Source organism: Rattus norvegicus, chromosome 15 (genome assembly GCF_021556685.1).
Source record: "Rattus norvegicus strain SHRSP/BbbUtx chromosome 15, alternate assembly SHRSP_T2T, whole genome shotgun sequence".
Classification (NCBI taxonomy): Eukaryota; Metazoa; Chordata; class Mammalia; order Rodentia; family Muridae; genus Rattus; species Rattus norvegicus.
Window position 1 is genome coordinate 51,090,221 of NC_141548.1, and position 20,015 is coordinate 51,110,235.

General features: G+C 47.2%; 2 protein-coding genes and 1 long non-coding RNA gene across 38 annotated transcripts in view; 1 reads left to right on the top strand and 2 right to left on the bottom strand.

Moving 5' to 3' along the window:
- Positions 1-10,385, bottom strand: part of Sorbs3 (sorbin and SH3 domain containing 3) — a 32,431-nt gene extending 22,046 nt beyond the window's left edge. For 5 of the 24 annotated variants that reach the window (XR_015637893.1, XR_015637898.1, XR_015637897.1 and 2 more), the window contains exons 1-4: positions 9,687-9,875; positions 5,282-5,428; positions 654-798; positions 305-422 (exon numbers count right to left, since the gene is read on the bottom strand). Coding sequence is in view for 9 of the 24 variants with exons in the window: in XM_087585103.1 (XP_087441229.1) it covers positions 305-422; positions 654-798; positions 5,282-5,385 (367 nt within the window). In the remaining 15 variants the exon portion in view is untranslated. Of the gene's footprint in view, positions 1-304; positions 423-653; positions 799-3,460; positions 3,791-5,281; positions 5,429-5,975; positions 6,146-9,686; positions 9,876-9,908 lie in introns of those variants that run through there. The other 19 variants (XR_015637900.1, XR_015637901.1, XM_087585110.1 and 16 more) reach the window with 13 other exon arrangements.
- On the top strand, positions 6,362-10,818 carry LOC148001024 (uncharacterized). Its single transcript, XR_015638907.1, has 2 exons — positions 6,362-6,922; positions 8,169-10,818. It is a non-coding gene; the product is annotated as an uncharacterized LOC148001024 (long non-coding RNA).
- A 4,087-nt stretch (positions 10,819-14,905) lies between these two features.
- Positions 14,906-20,015, bottom strand: part of Ppp3cc (protein phosphatase 3 catalytic subunit gamma) — a 72,097-nt gene continuing 66,987 nt past the window's right edge. For 8 of the 13 annotated variants that reach the window (XM_087584912.1, XM_087584920.1, XM_087584909.1 and 5 more), the window contains 2 exons: positions 17,154-17,183; positions 14,906-15,952 (listed from right to left, as the gene is read on the bottom strand). In XM_087584912.1, coding sequence (XP_087441038.1) covers positions 15,780-15,952; positions 17,154-17,183 — 203 coding nt within the window. In that variant the 3' untranslated portion in view covers positions 14,906-15,779. The remainder of the gene's footprint in view (positions 15,953-17,153; positions 17,184-20,015) is intronic. The other 5 variants (XM_087584916.1, XM_087584911.1, XM_087584910.1 and 2 more) reach the window with 2 other exon arrangements.

A 20,015-nucleotide genomic window follows, 5' to 3' on the forward strand; every position in this document is an offset into this window, starting at 1 on the left:
CCTGTCCATTCTTAAGCTGAGACTTCTCACCCTCCCACTTGAATCTCGGGCCCTGTTACAGTTCCCTTGACCCCTAAGACTATGTCCTTCCCTTGTCAAGAGGGAGGGAAATGCTGTGTCAGCCTGTTCTCTTCAAGGTTCCTTTCTCAAGATTTGCATAATCACAGAGTACCCTAAGCTGATTCCACAGTTCCCTGGGGACCTTCTCGTGGCCTTCAAAGATCCATTCCCTTCCATATGGCACAGGAAACTTGCCCCATCCCTGCGTAAGGTTCTTAGAGCAGATCTTCCCAAGCAGACCCACCTGGATGCTGGGAACCATCTCTCCTGGGCGGGGGACAGCCGTTGCACACAGTCCTGGGTGCAGGGTCATGAAACTGGAAATTAAGGGTGTTGGAGCCACCATTCCGGATCACAGGCACCTGTGGGAAGGGGCCAGGAGCAGCAAGCTCAGGGCCCAGAGGTTCCACTGGAGTTCCACTGGGAAGGAATGGCAGCCTGAGCATAGCCTGAGTCTGGCCTCCTGGGGAAGCCATGGAGGTTCTCTGGAGCTTCCTTCAGACTGCCGGTCCACTGCTCCCCCCACCTGGCCCACTAGTGTCCCCATCAACTGCTGGCCCATCAGCGTTCCTTTTTCCTTGCTGTTCACTCACCCTTGTCCCCCGGGAAGATGCACCTATATGGGCCCGGAGGTGGCCAGGGATGAAATCATCCAGGCTGAGCCCAGCAGGGAGGCCTTGCATGCTTGGGTCAAGGTTGGAGGACACAGGATGTGCCAGCTGCTCCTTCGTGTGTACTCTGCAGAGAAGGAGGAAGGAAGGGAAAGCCTGGCTGGGCTGGACTGCCTGGGACCTCTTGACTCAACCCACTGGTGGGGGAGGAAGGTAGGTTGTGGGAGGGAATTATGGCCAGCTGGGTGGGAGCTCAAGGACCCAGGAAACAGGCAACTCTGGGCACCCGCCTGCAGGCTGCCAGTGCCGACTCCCAGAGGCACAATGGACTGCTTGTTAGGCCTGGGGCAGGAGCGCTGGGTGGAAGTGGGGGAGGGGAAGCCAGGCAAGAAGGAAGATAGGGAAGCTGGCCAGGAGCAGGCCTGCAGCCCTCTGACCACCCCTCTGGGACTCTCTGTGCCAGGATAGCCAGCTCCCCTAGAAGGAAGGCACAGGAGAACTAGGGCAGCTAGCAGAGAGGACCTGAGCACAGGACTTTGTTTCCATTCTTCTGACATGCTCATGCCTTGGTAGCATCTGCATGCTCACAGGCACAAGGGCAGTCAACATCAAGGCCACGAACCTGCTGACCACTGGGAAGCAGCCAGCACTGCCCTCATCCCTACTAGGGCCAAGAAGAACATGGGAGAGCATTGCCAGGCAGGGAGCCACTTCTGAGATCTAGGGAATGTGTGCTGCTCGCTGGCCTCCTGTGCAGATCACAGCTCCAGAACGCTCAGAGCTAGTGCTGGGTGGTTAGAAAGCAAAGCAGCAGATGACAACAAAAAGGACTTGCTTCTGCCCTGGGGGTGGTGCTGAGTTCTGGAAGTTTCTCTCCTAAACGGATGAACACTCCTGTATCCACAGGCTTGGCTTTGAAAGGAGGGTCCTTCCTGACTGAGGGCATCATGCCTGACAAGCCAGTAGGTTCTGCTTCACTCAAGGGTCAGCAGAAGGGAGCTCAGGGCACTGGGGAGATGGGTGAGCAAAAGGGGACACACACAGGTAGGTGCTAGAGGACAGAGAGTTCATGGTTCGGGGGCACAAAGGGGACTTAGTGCCTAGAGAACTATGATATAGGATCTGCACCTCTTCATTTTCCTGGCTGAATGGGTGTTAGTGGAATAAACTTTCACCACCTTGGGGGTTGGAGAAATGGCTCAGCGGTTAGGAGCACTGACTGTTCCTCCCAAGGTCCTGAGTTCAATTCCCAGTAACCACATGGTGGATCGCAACCATCTGTAATGGGATCTGATGCCCTCTTCTGGTGTGTCTGAAGATAGCAATAGTGTACTCATTATATAAACGAATAAACAATTTTTTAAAAAAAAAAAGTGAGTTCCAGGATAGCCAGAAACCTTGTTTCAAAAAACAAAAACAAAACAAACAAAAATCCCTTATACCACCTTTTGGACTGGGCCAAATCAGGCTTGTATGTGTCTGTGGGGTTTGTGGAGGTTCAAAGAAAGGACACCAGATACCCCAGGAGGTGTCCTGTGTGTGGCAGAGGTAGAATATATTCAGTGCTGTCAATATGCCTCTGTGTGTGTGTGTGTGTGTGTGTGTGTGTGTGTGTGTGTGTGTGTGTGTGTGTGTGTGTGTGGTGAATCATGTGAGGAGCATGGGAGGTAAAGTGAAAAGAATGTCAGCAGGGGTGTGTGCAGCGTGCAGTCATATGAGCAGCCCAGGAGCTGTGGGACCGTACTGTGTATGACAGTACAGCAGAGCCGGCAGTACCTGTCTTCTGGGCTCAGTTCCTGCTCGGGCATTGACAAGGAATCCAAGGAGGCTAGGGGCAGCAGGCACCCTCTTTGGTCTGCTTTTGTGAGGATTCCTTCTGACATCTGAGCAGCCTATTTGGGACCCAGCCAATCCCTGACTTTGTGGGGAGGGGAGGTTGAGGTGCAGCCCACCAGCTGGATCCAATTAGAGCTCTTACCAAAAAAAACAACCATGTGAACACACCCCAGTTTCCTGACTCTTGGACTTCCTCCAAGGGAAAGTGAGGCCGGGCAGACTGATGACCAAGGAAGCCCCGGGCACACTGGCTCTAGAGCTACCCCTCCCTGCTCCACTGCTGGCTTGAGGCCAAGTTACCCTCAGCATCAGCAGTTGTACCCATCAGCTGACAGGCCTTCCTTCCCTAATGTGACTGTGTCCCACCCTCCTGTCAAATCCAGAAGTGTCCTCTCAGAGGGAGAAAGATTCAATCCCCCATCCCCACTTGGTTTCAGGAGCTATTGACCCTGGGATACCTCAATCTGCTCCCCTCCCATTGAGTGACATGAAAAGGGGAATACACAAGGGTAGGATAGGGCCCAGTGATGGTCCTGGTTTTTCTCCCAGCAGGCTGCCTGGAGACATTAGGCAGAACCTAAGGAAGACAGAGGCCTCCTGGGGAATAGGTATCTGTCTAGCATAAAACAGAAGGTGTCCGGACACCTCTGGTGAGTTCCCAGAATTCAGCAGCTCCTGCACTCAAGCAGCCCTCTCCAAAGGGCTGGAAGAATGGAGTTCATATAGGTTTGGTGGACTCCTTCCCATCCTAGATTGAGGTCTGGATGGTGGGGACGTCTCTCTCTGCCTTTCCAGGTCTTATCGAACTATAGTTCTCCACTAATAGGGTCAGGGTTTTTCAAATTCACCTTTTATGGTTTGCACAACCTCAGAGACTGGAACCCCCGAGGGGAGCTCTATGCCTTCGCTACCTACTACTGGAGGCTATGTTCCCCTTTTGTCGCTGAACCTACCTTCCCCCGGCGAGCAGGTGGGGGGCTTGGGGCTGCCCAGGAGAGCAGGAGCATCCCAGCCCGTTTCTGCCTGGAGCAGCCGCGGCGAGCCCTCCGGGAAAGAGGGCAGGGAGAAGTGCGGGCGGTCGCGGCCCTCGTGACCGGTCAGGACGCTGGGCCAGGCTGGACGCCCAACAAAGAAGAGGGAGGCCGAGGGGGCGCGCTGGGAGGCAGGACCCTGAGAGTAATGCGGCGGGAGGAGTTTGGGGCTCGGATTTGAATTGTGAGCCGGGGCTGTGCTGGGGTGAAGTGGAGATGCCTGCTACTCCCTCACTCCCGCGAGTGCCCTCTGTCCGGCGGCGCGCCACGGGGACGCTGTGGCCCCTTGCCCAAGGGGCTGGGCCGTCCAGGAGGCGGTGCCGGGAGGGGCCACTGAGGGTCCCCCGGGAGCCCGCTGGTTTCCCAGATGCCTCCCCGGTCCCCACTGGCAAAGCTGGAGTCAGAAAGGGGCGGGCGGGCTGGCGGGGGCCACTCAGAGTTTCCAGCGACACTTCCAGGGTGTGGGAAGCGAGCTGCTCTGCAAGAGCCAGGACACAGGGCAGGAGTGATTAACAGAACGGTCCCAGAGTGCCAAAGCCCGGGTGGAGCCGGAATTAGATACGCAGCCCACGACCTTGGGAAGGCAGGAGACAGGCCCGGAGGCAGACAGGCTGGGACCAAGATAAATCACGGTGGCCCAGGAACGAAGGCGACGCCCGCTTGGGAAGAGAGTTCGTGCCTGTCTAAACGCACTGACCAGGCGTTGTAAACACTCGTGTACTGGCAAACGTGAGGATACTCACACACACATGCAAAGTTTGGGGGAGAAAATCGTCCATATGAGCAAGCGGCTCCCTGGACGTGTCACAGCATTGAAGAGGATAAGGGTGGGGTCCCTTGGGCGGGGATGAGGTTAGGACGGTCTCGGTGTTCCCATTCACCGCATTTGTTTTGGTCCGGCTTTTCCGCTGTTCCTACGGGTGCTGACGTGGATCTCAGGACACCACCCACTGGCTCCCCATTCTCTCTGACCCTCCCTTCGCCCCTCCTTGTCCAGTCTTCTGGCTGGCAGGTGCCAGGGCAAATGTTTACTGACAATGGAAACCTTGGAGTACTCCTAGCCTATGACTCACTGGGATACCCAAGTCCTCAGCAAACCAACCAGTAAAAATGGTTTCTGATCTACTGCAGCGAGGTGTTGGGTATGGTAAATGTTTGACTGCAGTTTGATTGGTGCCTGAGCCATCCTTAGTGGTTCCCAGCACATCACAACCCCTAGCACTCTCACCTCTTATTAGCTTCACATTTCCAGAACTTAGCTCACCTCTTATTAGCTTCACAGAACTGTTTGTGCGGCCTTCAAACAAAATCCACCCCCACCTCCCGGGAAACAAACTTAGGTCAAAGAACAACAGCTTAAGAGATGAGCCCGACAGTTTCAGTCTTCCATAGATGTAAACCTGCTAACAGGGCTCTGATTTGCATGCGTGAGGTATTTTAACAGATGCCTGTATTATACAGTGCACAGTGTGTGTGTGTGTGTTTGTGTACTGAGTGAGATGCCCTATAAGGGTCTTTTTAGAGAATATCCACCTGTCCTTTAAGGAAAGCTTAAGGGAGAGAAATGGGTTGGGTTGCAAAAAGGTATTTCAGGGGTGGAGGAGCTCTGAGACCCTCTTTGAGGTCAGGCAGCAGTATGCTGACCCTCTGACGCTTGAGTTATCCACCCAACCAAGGGAAGCAACCTCAACCTTCCCTTTGGGATTAAAGTTCTACCCATTTCCCTCTTTCAAATCTTCCCACCTGTCAGGGTCCTTGGGACTAAGAAGGGCCACATCACTTTCACTGTCTTCTTTGTTGTCCAAAGACGAAGTTGAAGATCTTCCCACTCCGGGAATCCTGGCCATCCCCCTCACCAGCAGTGAACTTCTTAGGCTCTAAGGCTCTGACCTGGACTCCAAGATAAATATTTAATGTAGAGGGTGCCGCTGAGCTGCTAAAGGTCCCAACTTCCTGTATCTCACAAGAGAAGGCACAGCATGGGCAAGGGAGCTGAGGACTGGCTACCAGTCCCATCTCTATGGGAATGGGGAGTCCAGTAAACAGTCTTGGAGAATGCAGGTTGAGGGGAAAGGGGGGCAGGGGTGGAGATGGAGGGTGAGATTTTTTGCTTAGCTGCTTCAGCTCTGCCTTGCCACTCAGGCCTGGGTTGCCTCTCAGGTTGGAGCCCACTGTGTTCTAAAGTATTCTGATGGCCTCACAAAACACAGGAGGTACGGTTGGTCTTGTCGCTAAGACCACAGGGCAGGTAAATACAAGGAAACTTAAATAACACCCCTCCCGCCCTCTTTTCTGCCCAGATTTAGGGAGAATTCTTCCTCTTTTAAGAAGATTAGGGAGAAAAATGTAGCAAGGTTCAGAGATTGAACTGAGAGCCGGGTGTCTGGTTTCCTGACCCCTCCCCCTAGCTTTAGCTGTTGCTGCCTGCCTGACTCACCCTGGGCAGCTTGCAGTGGCATATTAGAGCCAGTTAACATTGTCCCAGATAGTGCAGCCCTGGTCAGTATGCCATGCTCTGTCTCCTGCATGCCCTCTTGTTCAAGAGGGACCTCCTTCCCCTTTTGTCCGCTGCCTGCACACCTCCAGCACGGCCTTGGGTCAAGGACTGACATGGCCTCCACAGCCACCTGAGCCCATGTAAACACAGTTACATAACTGCTCTGTTTTTCCTAGCTATCTGATTCCAGTCACCAGGAGCCCCACCCAGCCCCAGGCAGCCAATTCTGTCCTATGCACATTCCCCACCCCTCAGCCCCATAGGAATCTGTCCTCTGCCACCAACTCAAAGTATCATTAATCAAGTGACTACCAATTAGTGTTGAGGACAGTCTACCATTTGGATGAGTGACACTAGCATCTCCTCTGCGCCCGTCCTTCCTGTTAGGTAGAAAGGCACCTGCTGTTTCCTTCCCTAGGACAACCTTCAGGACATTCTTGAGGTAGGCTTTTGTATCCATTTTGATTTGTGCTGCTAGAAGAGTGCTTTCTCTTTTCAGACCAGAAGGGAGTAGCCAAGAACACACAGACTCTTCTAGAGGCCAAAACCAACCCAGCAGTGAGGAACTGAAGCCAAGTCACCATGGATATGCTAGCCCAGATCTCGACTCTGTTTCATCCCTGGGGCCATCTCTTGATTCCAGCTCTGCCAGTACTGCCAACTAAGCTCTATCAATGGCCCCACATATGCCAACCACTCATGAAAATGGGGCAAGGAAGGATGAAAGTGAAGTGACCCACTTTGGGGCTCCAAGGGCCCCCTTACACACTGGCCTATCAGAAGTCTGAGTTTTTTTGGTTCAGTCACTGCCAAGTGAAGGAACTCAAAGGAAGCAACATACAGGGCAGGTCAAGGCAGGTTAATGCCAGGCCTGGTAGCATGGGCAGGTATGTAAAACCCCACAGGAACAAGAGGCTGAAGATTTCAGGCCTGTTTTGCACAAATATTTTCATAGCACACATATCATGGGCATCTTATGGCTCTCAGCATCTAAACCCCAAAGGCAGTAAAAGAATTAGTTCCTGCCTAGTTTATCCAGCCTGCCCTCCGGGAAGCCTGGACACTGACTGACATCACATCCACTATGTGTTCCTTTTCATGGGTAACACACAGATGCCATGGCCAGACAGGAACGCCTGAGATGGACCAAGCTAGACAGGCTTCCTCCAGTTCTTACAAGGGATGAAAGGAGCAAGTAGGTGACAGGCCTTGAGAAAGCAGACTTTACAGAGTGATGACCTCAGAGGGAATGTAAGCAAAGGCAGCTCAGCTACAGACAAGGGCAAAGAACCAGGGCCTGGAAAATTAGGTCTGCCTCAGCCTTCCATCCAGCTCAGGGAAACTGAGATAAGGGAGTCAGAGAGCTGATTGGCTGGCCAGAGGGTACCATGATAGAATGCTGGTATCCAAACAAAGGCTATCCTGTCTTCTGGCCTCCTTGAGTTCTATGATGAACTGTCTCACTCTATCAGCAATAAGACTTAATTTAACTCTAACTGACCAATCCACTATCAAGAGTAAGCTTTTTTAGAGTTGTGATCTTTTAAAAAGTGAAGAGAGGGACTGGAGGGAAAAAAAAGTGAAGAGAAGGAGGAGGAAAGGGAGAAAGCAGGGAGAAGGAAAAGAGGAGGATGAGGAAGAGGAAGGAAGGAGGAGGAAAAAGGAGAAAACAGGAAGAGGAGGATGAGGAAGGAGGAGAAAGGAGGAGGAAGGAGGTAAGAAAGGGGATGAGGGGGAAGGAGGAGGAAGGAGAAGAGGAGGAAGAGGAAGGAGGAAGAAGGAAAAATAGGAAGAAGATGAAGAGAAGGAAAAGGAGGGAGAAGGAAGAGGAAGAGGAGGAAGGAGAAGAGGAGGAGGAAGAGGAGGAAATGGAAGAAGAGGAGGAAGGAGGAAGAGGATGAGGAGGAAGTATAAGAAAAGAGGAAGAGGGAGGAGGAAGGAGAAGGAAGTGAAAGAAAAGAGGAGGAGGAGGAGGAGGAGGAGGAGGAGGAGGAGGAGGAGGAGGAGGAGGAGGAGGAGGAGGAGGAGGTGGTGGTGAAGCCATCTAATTATCCAGAGCAGACAACAAAGTAGGGATCAGATCTCGATCTAGCAGGGGTCAGTGTGACTCAGTGTCTCATCCTTCTTTCCTAGGCTCTGAAACTGCTTCCCACGACTTTGTAAGTAAGGGCAAACATTACCTCATCTCACTGGGGCTTTAGCTAAGGGACAAGGCCACTGTTAACTCACGATGTCACTGGGGTAACAGAACATAAAATGCTCACTTGGCTTTTGTGCATTTAAAAATATGGGCTCATTTTTCTGGTCTTAAAATTGCATGCTGTGGCTGAATTTGATGTCAATGTTGCCATTTGGATCTAGCAGATCTAGATTTAGCCTTTCCATCTCTGCTGCCATAATCTGTCCATGCCCATCCAGGGCCCCAGTCTTTCCCTAGCTCCACCCCCAAGCTGTGCAGCTATGCTTATCTGCTCTGGTGAATTCCCAGTCCCTTGGGATCTATTGGCTTTGCAGAGGACTCCAAGGCTCCTCTGGTACTTCTAAGCTTAGTAGTGCAACTCTACATCAACTCCCTTAGGGCTTCTGACTTTTCCCAGATCATATGAAAACTTATTAAATGACTATCGTAAAACATATTTTTGTGCTTTGTAAAGACTGTTTTCTGGGTTATTGTCCTTCTGCTCCTTCAAGAAGGGGCCTCTGCTGGAGAGGCCACAGAGGATCTAGAGCAGGAGTTAGTGGTAGGCATAATTTCAGGAGGTAAGAGGCAAAGGAATAGGGTTTACGGGCAGGTGGGGGGGTGTGGGGGCAAGCAGAAACTCATCAGAGCTTTAACTATAGCTAAGGGATCCTCTCTTGGGAAGGAACTTGCTGCCATTGTCAGAGATCAGACTGGACATCAGCATCTAGGCTTTCCCTCACCTCTGGAATTACTAACTGGGTCGGAGCCAAAAGATCAGTCCGTCTAGTAAGAAATCAAGGAAATAAAGACTCAGGGAGTCAAAGAAGTTATCCTTCACTTATAAGAAGCATTTGCTTCTTTTAATCTTAAGAGGACTTCTAGTGTACAGTAAGAAAATTCTTATAAAACTTTTGTTCACAAAGACTGATGTCACATGTTGATAGATGACATTTCTACCACTGCCTTCAATAGCAGAAAGCAAGAGAACGCAGGTAACCTCTAGGCACAATCAAATAGGTCATCATTCCAGAGAACCACTGCCTAGATTGGCGTGTGTGACTGCTTCATCTAGGCGGTGAGGCTGCAAACCAATCCCAGAAAGGGTTGGGTGATGGGGGGAAAAGAGCTATGGCTTAGGATGCTGGGAAGAATGAACGCAAGGGGCTCCCAATGGCATCGTCTCAAAGGCCTTGGAATAGACAAAAACATTTTCTTTTCTTGTTTTAAATGCAGGCTTTCATTATGTAGCCCTGGCTAGCCTGCCATTTACTGTGACACCAGGCAGCCTTCAAATTTGCAATGGCCTTTTGCTTCATCATGTGCCCAGCGCAGATCACATCTTCATCATGCCAAACTGTAGTTTCTGACGACCTACATCTAGTCATGTACACTTCACTTTGATATGCTCCTCAAAACCAAGAAGACAGGGAGGGTACTTGGAGGGGAAGGGCATGTGGGCAGGGACTTACAGGCAGGCAGAGTGCTTGGCTCTACTTCAGAGCTGCACAGAGGGATGCTCCATGTTCACGTCCTTGCTGCTTGAGCTGAAACCACCTAGACTTGGCATGAAATTGTTGACAATGCATAACCCTGGCTCAAACAAAGGTGTTATTTAGCACGTCTTGCCACAGTTGCTGAGGCATGAGGCCAAGGCCTCCCAGGAGGGAATGTGCTCCCAGTATCATCTTCACCTTTGTGACTGCATAGATGAAGGCAGGGAACACTGACCCTATTCACTTTGGCTGGCCTGATAGAGGCAGGACAGCTCCCAAGTCCCAATGTCATGTAGTTTCCCTCTCTCCAACTGCCAAGGGCACAGAGCCCTATTGTTAACACAGCTCATTGCTGGCATCCAGAGGAGAGCACTGCTTCTGTTGTTCGGCCCACCAGCTTCCTTCTCTACACTCATCTGCTCTTTCTTATGGCTTTCCTATGAGCGGCTGACCATGGCGAGAACTTAGAGATTCCTCTGTGTGGCCCAAACCCTCGTCAGTGTCTTGCTGCCTTGGCTGCTCTTTACACTGGTCTAACAGGCTACAGGAAATATGGGATGGGTGTCAGATGAGGTAAAACCCCACAAACAATCTAGCAAACTGGAGCCTCATACCCAACCCTGAGCTCTAGGTCCACTCCTGCTCTGGAATTTTTTTCTGCCTGGGTAGGGGAAAACTGAAAGCAAAAAACCCTGTGTTCCACTGTTACCGTAACAGCCAGGTCAAATACTGGGGTTCTAGAATGCTGCCTCAGCAAGTCTTTATTGGTTAGGAAATAATTTTCAATACAAACACTGGGCAGAGAGACCCAATAATCATTAATATGAACAAAACTCTGAATCATTAATGTGGGGCAGGATTTTACCAAACTAGTATAACTAAGTCACCAGTCACATTCTCTAGTGTGAACTTTACAGATATTTACAGATATGATACAGGCCATACTTGGGAAATCAGCTAAAGGACTTACATAAGGCAGAGAGAAGGGATTTTGACTTCTGCATTTGTAGACTAGAGAGCTCTTGCACAATCGGCTGTAAAGCAGGGCGCCCAGCTGCATCCCACATGACTTAGGATATTTTTCTGATGTACACCAGCTGCCTCAGACTTTGTGTTTCAAAAACCACATGGAGGAAAGGAACTAAGGGATAATGTGAAGGCTGAAGAGGCCTCAAAGCTACTCCATTTTCAGAAATCCTACCTTTGCTCCTTTAAGGACATCAAATGATTTTTCTATTGACTGAACCAATAGGGGTTTCTCTTTCCCCATACTGAAGTGTAAGGAAATCATTCTAAAGTTATCAGGGTAAAAAAAAAAAAAAGAAAACAAATGTTCACTACGATAGGAACTTGCTTCATTGGCTAGCAAGCTATTGTGGAAGAAGAGATGAGGTAATGAAAGATGGTGGAAGGTGGGAGCAGTGCTAACAGACATTCCTGGACAGTCTGATGTCCCTGTTCCTAGGCAACGAGCCACATCGTGTGACAAGCCATGTATTCTTTGATTATCAGTGTCTACTGGCAAAAGAGGTGTCTGTCACCTGGAGATTGCAAAGGAAACTGAAACTGTTTCCACTGTTGCAGACAAGTAAACGACCCACACATGTGCACATACATACCCTGGATGCATACACAGTATTCTGATTCTAATCAGAACTCTCTTTGTATCAGACAAGTTTTTGAATCTTTATTTAAAAAATAAATTAGTCTTTGGTAAGTGTAAAGTCTCTTATGTATATATTTAACCATAGTTGGGCAGCACTGTCTGTGTGAAGTGACCATTTTAAAACAGTGCTTCAGAAGTTTGCAAAGGAGTGCTCCAACATTCCTAGAAAACTGCTTTAAGAAATGGGTTCCTGGGGCTAGAGAGATGGCTCAGTGGTTAAGAGTACTGGCTGCTCTTCCAGAGGTCCTGAGTTCAATTCCCAGCACCCACATGGCAGCTCACAGCTGCCTGCATCACCAATTGAAGACAGTCATGGCTCCCTCGCACAGACCTGCATGCAAGCAGAACACCAATGCATACTAAAGAAAAAAACTACAAAAAAGGAATTGTGGCCCTAAGCAGAAACAGCTGCCCTAGGCAAACGTAACGTAGGCACCTAGGAGGGAAATGTGTTCAGATTTTAAAATCTGAACAGATGTTAAAAACTTCTATTGAAGTTTAAGGAGAAGAAACCGTAGTTATTTCAACATATTCCTAAGACTGTGCAAATGGGCTTGAGTCTGAACTAGTTCTGGTTCCTAGGGATTTTCAGAACTTCTTCCTGCTTATGGGTCCTTAGGAGTGAGGGGACTCCGCCAGTGGACTGTGTCACAATACTATCCACTGCCACTTTTGTAGGCAAGGTTTCCAAAGAAGGGATCTTTTCTACCTCTGTGCTTTGGGGAGAGAAGCAGAAGCTACAAAGAAGACATTCCTCAGGAATCTCCTTCCAATTTTCTCCTGACAGTTAAGACCCTTTCTCATTCTCCACAATGCCCTCCTCTCTCTCCCATAGAGACAGGGGCTCACCCAGTCCAGGTTGCCCTTATTGTCCTTTTTCTTTTGTTTTGGAGACAGGGTTTCTCTGTGTAGTTCTGGCTGTCTTGGAACTCCCTCTGTAGACCAGGCTGGCCTTGAATGCAGAGCTCCACCTGCTTCTGCCTCCCAAGTGTGGGGTTTAAAGTGTGCCCCACCACTGCCCAGCTTCGTTTGTTTTCTTTACAGGTCTACTTTTATTTATTTAGTGTCTACATGTGGGACTAGACCTGAACTCAGGGTCTTACCCATGCTAGGCAAATGCTCTTCCATTGAGATAAGCATTTTAAATAATTTCATTCTTTTAATTTAAAAGGGCATGTTTATAGGTGTGAGTTGTACATGTGTGTATAGTGCCCACAGAGGCCAGATGAGGGTTTCAGATCTCCTGGAACTGGAGTTACAGTCAGTTTTCAGCCAAATGGGAAAACTGGATTCCTGTGGAAGAGCACCCAGTGCTTTTAACCACAGAGCCATCTCTCTAGTCACCATCTTTAAATTAAAAGAATGATCTTATTAAATTATTTTTACATTTTATTACTTTATGTATGCATTCGATAGCGCACACGGAGACTAGAGGACAACTAGTGTCAGTTGGTGGTCTCCTTTCACCCGAGGGTTCCCGTTATTTGATTGGGATCACCCACGTGAAGACAAGTGAGCTGTCTCACTGGCCCTTAATTATGATCACTATCCCTGTTCCTGAGTGCAAGCATGCTTATGCTATGGCTCCTGTGTGGAAACCAGAGGACAACGTTCCTGAGTCAGTTCTCTCCTTCCACTGTGGGTTCCAGGGGTCACACTCAGGTCATCGAGCTTGGGTAGCAAGTGTTTGTCCCCTCTGAGCCATCTCCTTGGCCCCCAGCCTTGAACTCAATAGGCAGCTAAAGGATGACCTTAAATGTACTGACCTTCCTGCCTCCACCTCCCCTGTGCTGGGACTGTGAGCCACCGCCACCACGCCTCTTCTCTCTTAGGAACAAAGCAATCCGTGCAGGAAGGTTACAATTCTGAAACATGCTTTGATCTTTCATGGACAAACTGTAAAATGTTAGCAGAAGTATTTTTTAAAAACCAGATGGGGCTAGAGAGATGGCTCAGCAGTTCAGAGTGCTTCTCACTCTTGGGGGTTCAAGCCTAGCACTCACTAGTTCCAAGGCTTCAGATAACCTTGACACATTCTTCTGATCTTTCTGTGCAGCAGGCACATATATGACATTCAGGTAAAACATTCATATACATAAAATAAATAAAAAACCCACAGATAGGCAAGCTAACCTTTCATTTTCCTCATGAAAATCATAGTTTTCTAAAAGTTAAAAGTTACGCTGTTGTTTTTCTGCTTTCCCTGAACCTCTCAATGTGCTATATTATTGTCTGAGATACTTGCTTTTAATGCGAGACCCCCACATCCCACATGACATCAAAGAGGTCTAACAAATCTACACTTTCCAAGCTGTGATTAAGGGTGCCCAGACTCCAACAGTCATTAGAAAGCTCAGCAGTGAGCACTGGAACATGGCACTTATGATCAGACTGAGTTAAAGGTGACATATAAGAGGACCCTGTCCCCTACTAATTAGGACTTTTTTTTTTTTTAAGTAAAAAAGCCCAACAAGCCCTCAGGAGTGGTGGTGCATATCTGTGATGCCCACACTTGGGAGGGAGAGGGAGAGGATCAGGAGGTCAAAGACAGCCACAGCTATATAAGTCTAGGGCTGGCCTGGGCTATATGCAACCCTGTCTCAAAAATTACACCCAAAGCCAGGTATGGTGGTGCATTCCTTTAATCCCGGTACTCACAGGGCAGATAGTTGGAGCTATGTGAGTTCAAGGCCAGCCTGATATATAGAGAGAATTACGGGCCAGTGAGGACTACAAAATCAGGCTCTTATTTCAAAAAAAAAAAAAAAAATCAAAGGGGCAATTAAATGTGAATCCCTAATTTTGGGTTCCAAACTATGCTATCAAGGCTTCAGTGGCCTAATGACCCTTAAGAACTGGAGCAAGTTTTCTTTTTTGGTTCTTTTTTTCGGAGCTGGGGACCGAACCCAGGGCCTTGTGCTTCCTAGGCAAGCGCTCTACCACTGAGCTAAATCCCCAACCCCTGGAGCAAGTTTTCTGATGAACTCTAAGAGCAGAAGCCTCCACTCATCTGGGCCTTAGCAAGGTTCAGTGTAAAATGAACCCATTCTACCGTCTAAGAACTTTTTTCAGACATATTGACAGAGAAAACAGAAGAATGCTGGGAAAAACAGCTGCATGCTTGATGGGATGACACAGACCAGTAAGGACAGGTCTCAACACTGCATGTCCTAAGGGTATCCCGAGGATATTCAGAAGTCTAAGGGCCTTTGCAGATGGGTTCATCTGGGATTAAAAATTGACAGCCTCGGGCTGGAGAGATGGCTCAGTGGTTAAGAACACTGACTGCTCTTCCAGAAGTCCTGAGTTCAATTCCCAGCAACCACATGGTGGCTCACAACCATCTGTAAAGAGATCCGTTGTCCTCTTCTGGTGTGTCTGAAGAGAACTACAGTGTACTTATATATAATAAATGAATAAATCTTTAAAAAAAATTGACAGCCTCGAAGAATCTGGCAATAGTTGAAACTTTGAAAATCTCCCTTAAACTTCTGAGGGGTCTTTAAGTAACTCTAAGAAAGACTCTTAGTATTATTTAAAAATTTTATTACATTTACTTGTTTATTTATGTGTGTTCCATAATGCTGTGTGAAGGTCAGAGGACAACTTTTGTGAATTGGTTTTCTTCTTCCTGGGGATCAAACTTAAGTAATCAGGCTAAGTCACCCTACTAGCCCACCTGAAAATGAATCCAGGAATGGAGGTGTCACTGGGCGGTAGAGGGTTCAGTCTTACGTATCACAAAGAGACACACACACTCCCATAACCACAGAACTGAGAGGCCAAAAGGAAGTAAATTATTATGCAAGCAGGTCCACCTGGATCTTAAAAATCACTAGGTTTAGGTTGTTCTCTTGGAAGTTCAAGTTTCCCTCAGAGGAGAAGCAGTTTTAGCCATTGAAATCTGGTACTGAGCAGAAAGGGGGAAAATTGGAAAGACATTTTTGAGTTAAGTCTTAAATGAAAAAAAAAAAATCACCCCCCAAAACAAGAGGAGGACTAGCTAGGAGTATGAGTCAGAAACCCAGGGTGGAGGTTTCTAAGGCCCTTTTTTATTAGGGGAAGGTCCTATAAGATTTCAAAACACACACACACACACACACACACACACACACACACACACACACACACACACACACAAATTAAATCCATTCCTAGAATTAGGACAAGGGGAGGGAAACAAAACAGAAATATATATATGTATATATGTATATATGTATATATGTATATATATAAATTAGAAGAATTTATAAAATGGTCAACTTTCTTACAGAATAAATGCGACTGAATTACAAATGCACCTCCGAGTTTAAGTTGTTTGAGTTGTTCCTGTTTAAATTCCAGTATAAATAAATATGATTTGTTCATGGGGTTGGGTCCCAGCTGCACAGGGCCCTGAGTCATTACAGGGCTTTCTTTCCATGGTCGCTCCTTTTTGACGGGTGTGGGTGTGTCTTTCCTGCATCATGGTGATAAGAAGCCTCTTTTCGGGGTGGCATTCTCTCATTAATTCGGTCTAGACCTCGGGCTTCTTCAAAACTTCGGATCCTGTGTGCAATTGTAAAACCTCTGATGGCTGCAGAAAAAAACAGGAGAAGGGGTAGGAAGTGCTCAGGGAGGTTGCAAAGTTAGCAGCTTAAACCAAGCTTCCAAGCACACAGCAATCTCCTAGGAATACACAGGCAACTCTGTCCACAAATATTGCTTCTAAACAGCTCAAGTGTGGTTAAAAACTGGTATAAGAATAAAAAGTCTTGGGGCTGGAGAGATGGCTCAGTGATTAAGAGCACTGACAGCTCTTCCAGAGGCCCTGAGTTCAATTCCCAGCAACCAAATTGCGGCTCACAACCATCAGTAATGGGATCCGATGCCCTCTTCTGGTGTGTCTGAAGCAAGCAATAGTGTACTCGGATAAGTAAAATAAATAAATCTTTAAAAAAGATTAGATCTCACTTAGCCTCTGTACACTTGAATTAGTGTTTCTTATGAAGAACCTGCCCACTTCTAGAAAAGGTAACAGCAGGAGACACAGCCCAGCACAGGGATAGTTGCTGGAAGCACAAACATGGCATTCCCACCCAGAAGTGACAGGAGACCTATCTGCTCAACACAAACGAAAAACATCAGCATGGCTTCTAGACACTTCCTATCTGATTAAACTGAAATTTTTTATTGTGGTATTGGGGTTTGAACCCCAGGCCTTACATACTCTAGATAAACAGTCTACCACTGAGCTACTCCAACCAGATTCAACTTTGTATTGTCAAGGAATGAATTCCCCTTTGAATTACCTCATCTAATCAGATTACTAAATCTACAATGCAAGTTTATGAATTCCAATGGTTTTCATCTAAAAATTCATAAGCAGTATGACTTAAAATGTCTTCACAGAAACAAAGGTGCCCGAAGCTGAAATGCGTTAGGGCAACCTCAGTAATGAAGCATCTAAACTCTAATCTACTTTTGCCTCCACTCCTGCTAACCTTTGAGTTATAAGGTAATTCTCTTAATAAAGAAAAAAACCAGTTAAATCATTTGACCTCCGTCATTATTCATTGACCTCTGTCATTAACGGCTGCATAAGCTTCCGCTATTATACAAACTGATAGGCTGTGTGATGGCCATCTGAGGGACAGGATGGCCTGTGGCCATACTGAGGGCCATCATCCCCTTTCCTGTAATGGTTCGGCAGATGCAAGTGAGTTTAGACATGCTGATGAAACTTTGAAACTGGTGCACAGACACAGGGGCTTTCCAGCTGAGTGACATGGCCATACCTTCCCGCTCCTCTGCTGCTTGTAGTTTGGCTGTAAGAAGGCAGGCGCAGTGCATGCAAAAAGGAAGACAGAGAAAGAATGAGTGAACCAACAGCAGTGCAGCCAGCATAGACACCCAGGATCCTACCTGCCACATACCCACCCACAGGAGACGAAGGAGGGCATGCGCATGAGGTGGGGAGCGCTAACAGTTCTAATATCTCTGTTGGCATGGGAATTTGAAATCATCAGCTGCTAGTTTGTGTCTTTTTTTTTTTTTTTTTTTTTTTTTTTTTGGTTCTTTTTTTTCGGAGCTGGGGACCGAACCCAGGGCCTTGCACTTCCTAGGTAAGCGCTCTACCACTGAGCTAAATCCCCAGCCCCGCTAGTTTGTGTCTTATGATCATCACACATCTAAGTGACTTGTCAAATCAGATAATTTAGTATCACAACTGTGTTTGAACTAGTAACTGCTCAGTCCTATTTAAACATCCTATTTAACCTTGCTCCTTAGTATTGTTTAATGACTTATGTGTGATCTAACTGTCCTTAATCATTTAACAATTACAATAATAAAAGAATAGGGTAACACTTGAATAGCTCTAGCATTTGGAAGGGGAGAAAAATAGGTTATAAGTGAGGAGTTACTTCTGGTCTAGAGGTGAACAACTAGGCACTGATTTCAACTCTAATTCATGTATCTATCTGAGATAAGGGATATGGCAGAGGCTCACACTAACACCCATATGGCTTCTTTTCCTTGTCCTTCCTTCTGTCACCCACTTGGTGACAGAAATGGAAGCAATTAAAATGAGCACCAACAGGGAAACTTCCTCTGTCATTCTGTGTCAGGCAGTAAAGCTGTAATACATGAAATGGTTCATGTAAGATTCCATGAGAGTCCTGCCAGCTCCTCCAAGGGCAGCTTTCCTAAGGAAGGGAGGAAGGCCACTCAGCAGCAAGACTGCCAAGAGGCTTCCCTGACCCATATGAGGACAGAGGGAGCTGTGAGCGGCTTAACCTCTCACAGCAATGTACCAGCAGTAGCTGTCGGCCACCCACATGCTAGCAATGGCCCTGGGAAGGCTCCTGTGAGAGGGCTGCCACATCCTCCCTCCCTCCCTCCCTCCCTCCTTCCCTCCCTCCCTCCCTCCCTCCCTCCCTCCCTCCCTCCCTCAGATAGGCTGGATGAGCCATACAGGGCAGCAACAGCACCTCCTCACAGAGAGGGTGCTGCCTCTGTAGCAACGAGGAAGGGGGAATCAGAGCTCTGTCTAAAATTCTATGGATATTTGGAGTTTGAATGTGTGTGGTAAAGTATATACCAGCATCCCATTTCAAAAAAAGTATTTTAGATTTATTTATTTCATGTGTATGAACATTTTGCCTGCATATGTGGCGATCAGAAGAGGGTGTCATATCCCCTAGAACTGAAGTTAAGGATGACTTTGAGCTATTATGTGGGTTTTGGGAACTGAATCCAGGTCCCCTACAAGGATAATAAGTACCCTTAATTGTTGAGCCATCTCTATAGTCCTCCAGTACTAAATTTTTGGGGCCCTCAGAGAACTGTTTTTTGTTTTTCACTGGTTACTAAGATAGCAGTCTGTATGTACCAAGAGACAATGGTAAGAATAAAACTATTTACATATAATTTCTATGCTATAAAATTGTTTCAAGTGTATAAGTCAATATTTTTGCTGTTTGTTTTGAGACAGGCTCTCGCTATGTAGCCTAGGCTGGTATGGAAGTCACTATGTAGTGACTATGAAGTACAGGCTAGCCTTGGTGCATGTATTTGTGTGTGTTTGGCTATGTGAAACCCCACTGTATAAACCTCCCACTGTATAAACCTTACTTTGTTATCCAATGGATGAACACTGAAGTTTTATTTACTTTTAGGGTGTTATAAAGAATGCCATTTGAGGGTCTTTTGAAGAGTGCATGTATGACTATAATATACAAATTTTGGTGAGGACATAGTTTATTTCTCTCATTGGTGGGAGACGTGTAAGGTGGCAGTTAGTATGGTAACTATTTAGTCATCTGAACACTGCCACAATGTTTTCTCTACAGTAGCCCTATTACTGTATTGCCTCCAGCAGCATATGAAGGACCCAGTTTTTCTAAAATCTCATCAACAGTTCCCTTTGTTTTTTGCCCCCAGTCCTAAGATCAACCCAAAACTTTCATGCACAGCAGGCAAGAACTCTATGATAGACACTGAACCTCTCATTAAAACTTAAAAGGACATTTTTTTTTGAGGCAGGGTCTCTATATAGTCAGGCCATCCCTGAAATTTGCTGTGTAGCTAGAATATCAAATTCTTTCCTGATCCTCCCAGGTCTGAGATTACACACATATAAGCACATCCAGCTATCATCATCAGCATCAGCATCCTCCTCCTCATCATCATCACCTATCTTAGTAACCACTGGTTGTGGTTACTAAGTAACATGGGTTAAGAAAAAGAGAAATGTTTATATATCTTCCTTACTTGAAGTTTTAAAAATGTATTAGATTTATTTTTATTTGATGGATACGATTGTTTTTTCTGCTTGTATATATGTTTACATTGCATGGATGGTGCTTGTGGAGATCAGAAAAAGGTGTCAGATCCCCTGGAACTCCAGTTAGAGAGTTAGAGATAGTTGTGAGACATTATGTGAGACACAAATTCAGGGCCCCTGTAAGAATAGTAAGTGCTCAGTGGTAGAGCGCTTGCCTAGCAAGCGCAAGGCCCTGGGTTTGGTCCCCAGCTCTGAAAAAAAGAAAAAAAAAAAAAAAACAAGAATAGCAAGTGCTCTTAACTGCTAAGCCATCTCTCTAGGCCATTAAATATGTTCCATTACATTTGTGTGTGTGTGTGTGTGTGTGTGTGTG